A 7,432-nucleotide genomic window follows, 5' to 3' on the forward strand; every position below is an offset into this window, starting at 1 on the left:
TGTGGCATCCTCCTAATATTTTTAGATAATTTGCTGGCTTTCCTCACCTCATGTTGGCAATAGCATCTTGTGACACCTTACACATCTTGTTCAACACCACTCTTTTTGCAGGTCAAAAACTTCTGGATTAACTGTGTCCCATGGCAAGAGTTTCCCCTTGAGCATTGTGTTGTCCACTTGTAATATTCTGGTTGTGGAGAGAACTTGTAGAGTCGGGCTGATGGTTGGACTTGACGATCTCAAGGGTCTTTTCCAACCTGAATGATTCTGTAATTCTGTTTTTCAGTGGTGTTTAACAAGAAAGGGGGAAAATAATCTTTATAACCCTCAGATTTAAATGTTTCGAGAAGGCTGCTTAGTTTCATAAGTAAAGGGTTTAAAGAATTTATGAAATGCAGACTGAGGGTGTCTGTCCACAAGCTTACTACCTTGCACAGCTCCTTACACATCACTTTTCCTTCAGAGGCAGCATGACCATCCCGGCCTTCACTGTTATGTGCTGTGACGGTGTAACCCAGAAGCTTTGTGTCTAACAGCTGAGCACAACCCATGAGACGTTTGTTCCCCAGAATCTGATTCTACTTCAGCTTTCATTTTTCACCAGTGCTTATGATTTGTGGGCAGAAATGCCATTCAGGATCTTTTTTCCTGTCCCCTGCGTACATTCAATATCCTAGAAAATACAGCCCTGCCCTGTTTTCCAATCCTGAGTGTGAAACACTGATGAGGCTTTGGGTTGAGAATCAGTTCATGGCACACACCACATTTCTTGCCTTCACCTTTCTGAGGTTTTCCCATGTACGCTTTGCACCCCTGACACAAAATGATGGTCAATGGGCCTGGTGTTAAGAGCTGGGGTCCTATGCTGCTCCCACCCCTCCCCAGCCTTACCTAGGGGTAAGGGTAACCTCACCTCAGGGCTGAGAGCCAGCCCCAACGATCACATTCCCAGTGAAGCATGCCGTGACCAGGCACAGCTTGCTCCAAGCCTGGAGAAACACATGCCTGAGGCCAAGGGGTTCTTCAGTTGCACTGTGCCCTGGGCTTGTAGGATCCACTCCTTGGGCTGAAGGATCAGGAAAAATTCAAAGAGCAATTTGTGGTAGTGAGTCTTTATTATAAATACTTGCTCTGCTGGGCACATCCTGGGAGGGCAGTGTCAGTGGGAGGGATGTGGCAGCCAGCTGGTCCATGCTGCTGTGACACCCGGTCCTGCCAGGGCACGCCTGACTCAGCCTGCAGTGACAGCACCCATCACCTTGTGGGAGAGGCTCCCCGAGCACCACCTCCTTCCTCCAGCGGTGGGCGGGCTGGATGGGTGAGTTGGATGGTGGACGGCAGAAGGAGGATTTCATTTTTTCTTCTGAATTCTTTTCATGACTCTCTTCACCCAGGATTTCTGGGGGTCAGCACAGATCTCAGCACCGTTGGCAGTCACAAACCTGCAGCAAGAAAGTGAGGAGAAAGAGTGAAAATGTGAACTGTGTTCCCTCCCCATACGCTACTTCCCTCCCTGTGCCCCATCCTGAATGGAGGCTTGGACCCATCTCCAGCAGCCTGTGCCCTCCTTGGGCTGATAGCACATTTTGGAATCATTCCAGACCACTGGCCTTAGCAGAAATCACCAAAACCTAATTTTTTTTCCCCTCTGCTCACCCCATAGAGCTACTTTCCTCCCACAGCCCCCCCAGGCACATGCTACCAGCTGGGACTGGGCTGTCTGCTGGTGGGACAGGACAGGGGAGCTGCTGTAGCTCCCACCTGTGACACTGTGCCAGGAGTGGGAGACAAACCCCCCAGATACTCACACAACTGCAGGCATGGAGCAGTCTCTGGGCGTGTGGTAGAAACTCTCTATGTTTCGGATGGGTTTCTGCACATGATTAAAGCAGCATTCAGTGGGTGAGAAGTGGGCTGGAAAAGAAGAGAGAGACTGAGCACCCTTGGTAGCATTTTGCAACTAATTGCACCGCTGGACAATGACACCACAGGACACAGGTTGGAGGCCGTGAAGCTTCTCAGCAGCTCCCACCCCATCCCATGGCAGGAATTTGTTTCCCTTCATGGCAGCAAGCACAGGACTGGGAAACGAGGACAACAGTGGGGAGGGGAACAGCGTGGGACCCCACAGCCCGCATTGCTGCAGCTGCCAAAGCACACGGTGCGGTTGGGGTGCTCGGTCTGAGGATGGTGTTCTGGGGATTTCAGCTGCACATGATCCCCCCTGCTCTTCCAACCACTTGCTCATCCAGCTGAGACCTGGGGAAATGCTGCCAGAGTCTCCTCCACGCTCCCGCAGCATCTCCCCTGGGCTGCCTTTGCTGAGGCCACCCAGCACCCTCTCCATCCTCCCTGCACTCCACAACATGCTGCCCTGTCCCGGCCAGGGGGTTCCTCCTCCTGCCAGCAGCACCGTCCTTGCTCCCCGCTGGGGTCTCTTGCCTGACCTCCCCAACGGGACATCCCCAGTGAGGAACCTGTGCCCTGACCCCAGTGGTGGCCCACGAGGTGCCTTACCTGCGGCAGGGTGCAGGGAGGTGAGGAACAGCACAAGCAGCAGGACCGTCCTTGCAGCAAGCATGGTGGATGTGTGAGGGCTCTTCCTCTGTCCTGCTTTGTGCTGCCCTTGCCGGTGTTTGTGGCTTTGGCTCTTGCCGCACTGCAATTTATACTCTGCTTGCCACCCACTTTAACCGCTTTTCCACAGATTTCGGACATGTTCTAAGAAGCCTCTTCCCAGGGACAAGGGGATTTCTGTCATTGTTTATTTTGGCGAAGAGGCGAAGGAGTGGGGCAGCCACTTCTGCTTTCTGCAGAAAAGGCTTCAAGGGACTTCCAAGGAGGTGTTGGAGGAACTGAAATTTACCCAGGAAATCAGATTAAAAACAACTTTCTGTGAAGGCAAGACATCCTTTAATGCTTGCACGTTTATTTCTAACAGGAGACACAACCAAAATCTGAGCAGTAAAAGGTCATTGACAGGTTTAGGTGGTTTGACTAAGTTATCAAAGGCAAGTGACTAATGAGTCCCCTCCAAACCAGCATTGGCAACCACCCTGGCCTTACCGAGGGCACTGGGTTTGGCAGTGAAGCACTGGGATGGGATGGGATGGGATGGGATGGGATGGGATGGGATGTCAGGCAGAAAAAGCCACTCTGGACTGAACTATGAGAGACCCCAGAGCAGGAGGTGGCAGAAATTATTTTGGTGGGTTCAGGAGATTTTATAGAAGGGGAAGAAATAAGGCAACAGTCACAGAGTGTCTGAGGAGAGTCAGGCTGTTCCCAAATCTTTCCAAGCACTGCCTCTGCCTCCCACACTGGTGATGGGATCTAAATAAGAAGGTCAGGTCAGAGGGGTGAGGGCTTGTGGTCATCAGGTCATTTCTGCAGGGAGATGGGACAAACCCTACCACAACCCCCAGAGTCAGCCCAGGCCCCAGAGAGGACCCTGAGTGCAGGAAGGGCAGGTGGCACAGACCACAACAGCAGCACCATGGAGCACTGGTGAACATCAGCCCAACTTCCATGCAGAGGTCTGCTCCCTGGAAGGTGAGATGCAGCTGTGGTCTGTGTGCAAGAAGGGGGTGAGGACCTGGTGGGAACCCATGTGGCATGATGGTGAGTAGGAGCATGGGAAGGGACTTGGCTGTGGCTTGGAAATGAGGCAAGCCAGGGCTTGGAGGAAAAGAAAGGTTGAAATGGACTTTTCTGAAGATTATCTCATGTTTGCACGACTTGTCTGGAAGAAGAAAGGAGAAGGAAACAAATCAAATGTGCTGACAACTCTGGTTTGGAAGATGTGTTCTGTAGGACATCAGGTCTGGTGATCTGTCATGGCAGCAGGGTGACCATGCAGAGAGGTGGGCACGATACTACTGGTTTCTAATGCCACTTTCTCCAGAAGAGGGTTCTGCAGGAAGACACCAATACACAGCCGCTGAGCCCCCTCCTACAGTCTCTGCATCCTCCCTGGCTCTTCCACCTTTCCTTTTGCAGCTCCTACCTGTCCCCGATGTACAGATCCTCAAGTCCCACAAGCCACCTCCTGGACACTGGTTCAAAGTGAAGGGCTGTAGTTAAGGGATAACTGAGCTAATGGCTTTTTCCAGCCAACATCTCACATAGAAACCTCATTTGCCAAGTTCTGAGCTTCCTCTTCAGGCTTCTCCGAGGCACACAGTCCTTGTCCTAGCTAATTAAGCCTGTCCCCAGTCCCATCAGAGGTGTTAATACATGCCTCCTCCTTCCCCTTAGCTAATTAATCCATATTCTCAGTCCCATCAAAAGCATTAGTAGATGTCTCCACTATCTGCTCTTCATAAAGGAAATCAGTGCATGTCTGGTATTTGGAGGCCTGGAGAGGCTCCATGAGGCTCTCTGGAGGACTGGGATTTCCTCTGTGTCCCTGTCCCTGCAGTGGACCTTTGGACTTGGCTTTAAACTTCTCCAGCACGTTCAAACCTGCTGTGCCTGGGGTGCTCCCAGAGACCTCCCAGGCCATCCCCACCAGTGGCACAGCCTCTTCTCCAGCTGTAGAGCTCCAGGACATCCCCCAGATTTGCCTGTTAGGCAAGTAGCCATCTGTGTAGAGAGACAAGGAAGGATGGGCCATGCACATGATTTTATTTGTGTCCAGACCAACTGCAACCTCACTATAATTTATAATTGAATACAATTCTTTTGACTGAGGAATAACCCTATTTCAGACATTAAAGTGGGTAGGCATGGACAAAAAAAAAAAGTGTAGAGATGGGAAACATTCTCTGACTCATACAATGATTTGGTTTTTTGAGTAACCATAAAAATGAATAGTTTAAGAGGATATGTGAAGCCTCTGCATATGATAAATGCCAAAGGAAACAGAAGAGCGCAAGGCACTTGTACACTGGGGGTGCTGGTCTCAGACACTGATGCCATCAAAAGCCTCTCTGGAGGAAGCCTTCATCACCATCAACCATGGTCAAAAAAGGCAAAGGTGAAACTATAACAACAACTGACTTTCATAAATTCACCCAGAGCCTTTGTGCCATGTCTGAGAATAATAGAATGGGAAAAGGCAATAGTAAATGTGTCGGGGGAAATAGTATTACAAACGCTACAGTAGATAGCAAAAAGACCTGACAAAGAGAGGTCAAATCTAGATCTCAAGTGGTGATACAAAACCAGGTAGCATTAAAAGATCTCATTAACACCAGTTGTTTCTGTGTATACCAAGACAAAAGAATAGAAACTGATGTAATGACAATCCAAAGCCACCTAAAGGTTTTTCATAAAATGAAGACAAAAAAACCCCATGCCCTTTTGATGCGTAGGGTTGGACACTAGATATTGGTGGATGGTTTGGAAATGTACTTAAGATGTTGTTCAAATCTATATGTTTAGTGCTAATGGCTATAATAGTAACCTACATGTCTGTTCAATTAATTATTGGTTGTGGTAACATTATGTGTCTAAGCAGTGGGCAATTACTCAGCAGGGGATAAAGCTGATGTAATGCAAATGTATGGGAGAGAAAAAAAATTAAAGCAGAAGAAACCCAACTTTTTAATATACAGGTATAAAGGCTGCCCTGGCGTTCCAAGTGTCCCTCCTGTGTCTGTTCTTGGGTTCCATGGACCCTGTTTGGACCACCAGAGGTGGGTGCCTGTGGGTCTGGGAACCAGAGGTCTCACGGGCACCAAGAGGCAGGTGGAGATGTCTGGGGTGCACCAAGAGGTGCTGCAGCTTGATGAATGCTTTTAACTCTTGCCTTTGCTCTTCAGGAGCCTTCAGACCATGGAGACACCCAGTTTGCTTGGTCTTGCTGCCCTCTCCTGACAGCTGTGCAGGACCCACTTGCCGGGGGTTCCTGATGCTGTTGCAGCACTGGCAGTGGCCTCGCAGCCCCAGTCCTGTCCCCATCCCAGGTGACAGCAGTCACAGAGGATTGTGCTGGTCAGAGAAAGCAGCTCCAAAGGATAGCCCAAGCCCTTGGCCCCCACCCCACCATGCTGGATGCCCACAGCTGGCTCCCCCTGCTCAGGGGCACTAGCTGCCTCCTATTCCTCAGCCCCAGCTTCCTTCAGCTCCTGATGGCCCAGGCTGCCCTGCACTGCTGGCACAGCACGGCCAGCACATGCCACTGGGTAGGAAAGGTGGTCTGGGCCAGACCTTCCCAGGGAGCCTGGCAGGGCAAGGTCCTGTGCAGACCTGCTCTGGCTCAGCAGGCTGACCCCTGGCCAGGGAGCTGGCAGGGACCCACATACACCATGGGGCAGGGGCTGGTGGGACTCACATGCACATGGGATGGGGCAAGAGGCCATTCGATGGGCTCAAATGGGGCTGAGGTCACAGTGATGCTTGTTCTGTGCCAACAAGTTTCTGCCAGGAGCCGACGCTGAGGAAGGTGGATGAAGGACCAGGATAGAGGTGAGGCCCTGCTTGACCCCAGTGATGGCTCCTCCAGGTGAGGAGATGCTCCTCCTCACTCTGCTCTGGGCTCCCAGGCATGCTCTGCTCATCCCCTGCATCGTGCTGGGCTGCACCTCTCCAGCCAGCCAGAGCCCTGGGGTCTGTGCTGCATCCATGCCACAGCTGTCAGGAGAGGGCACCAAGACCAAGCAAACAGGGTGTCTCCATCCTCTGAAGGCTCCTGAAGAGCAAAGAACAGTCTGAAAGGGTTCCTCAAGCTGCAGCACCTCCTGGCACACCCTAGAAGATCTCCACCTGCCTCCTTCCCGTGAGACCTCTGGTTCCCAGAACCGCATCGTGTCAGGGTCATCCCTCAGCTCCGGATGGGTTTTTGTCTCTGCTGTGAAAACACCCCTGGAGGTTCTGCAGCCAAAATCCTGTTCCCAGGAGCTGGAAGCACCATCAGCAGGGCTGCCAGGGTGGCTGTTGCTTGGGGTCTGGCTGGGCACCATCTGTCTTGGTGGTGAGTGATGGCTTTTGCATGACTTGGTGGGGCTTTTTGGTCATTTTCATTTTTTGGTTGGTTGGTTTTATTTTTTTTCCTCCTTATTAAACTGTCCTGGGGAAAGAAGGAGGAAATGAGAGGATGTTTGGAGTTACAGCATTTGTCTTCCCAAGTCACCATTACACAGGGTGGAGCCATGTTCTGCTGGCAATGGATGAGCACCTTCCCCCCTTATTTTGCTTTGCTTGTGTGTGCAGCTTTTGCTTTACCTATTAAACGGTCTATCTCAACCCACAAGTTTTCTCACTTTTTCTGTTCCACTTCTCCTCCCCATCCCAAAACCCTGTCAGAGATCACTGGTGAGCTCCCTGTGGCCCTGTCATGGAGGGGATGTCCATGGCTGTATGTGGGTGATTCCCTTGTCTGCTTCAGCATCCCCTGTCCGTGCTACCTGCCCAGGGAGCTCTGCAGAGAAATCCTTCCTCTGCAGCACAGCTCAGAGACATACTAAAGCCCCGGGGAAGAGGTGGCAGC

At 51.3% G+C, this 7,432-nt stretch overlaps 1 protein-coding gene across 1 annotated transcript; it reads right to left on the reverse strand.

Annotated features, from left to right (window-relative positions):
• Positions 1-1,117: 1,117 nt before the first annotated feature.
• Positions 1,118-2,715, reverse strand: LOC113484475 (C-C motif chemokine 5-like). The gene is made up of 3 exons (XM_026856861.1): positions 2,518-2,715; positions 1,809-1,914; positions 1,118-1,442 (listed from the first exon to the last, which is right to left on the reverse strand). The coding sequence occupies exons 1-3, from the start codon at positions 2,579-2,581 to the stop codon at positions 1,352-1,354; spliced, it is 261 nt and encodes an 86-aa protein (XP_026712662.1). The 5' UTR covers positions 2,582-2,715; the 3' UTR covers positions 1,118-1,351.
• Positions 2,716-7,432: the final 4,717 nt, after the last annotated feature.

Source organism: Athene cunicularia, assembly GCF_003259725.1.
Source record: "Athene cunicularia isolate RWA chromosome 11 unlocalized genomic scaffold, athCun1 chr11_part1, whole genome shotgun sequence".
In the NCBI taxonomy this organism is placed as follows: domain Eukaryota; kingdom Metazoa; phylum Chordata; class Aves; order Strigiformes; family Strigidae; genus Athene; species Athene cunicularia.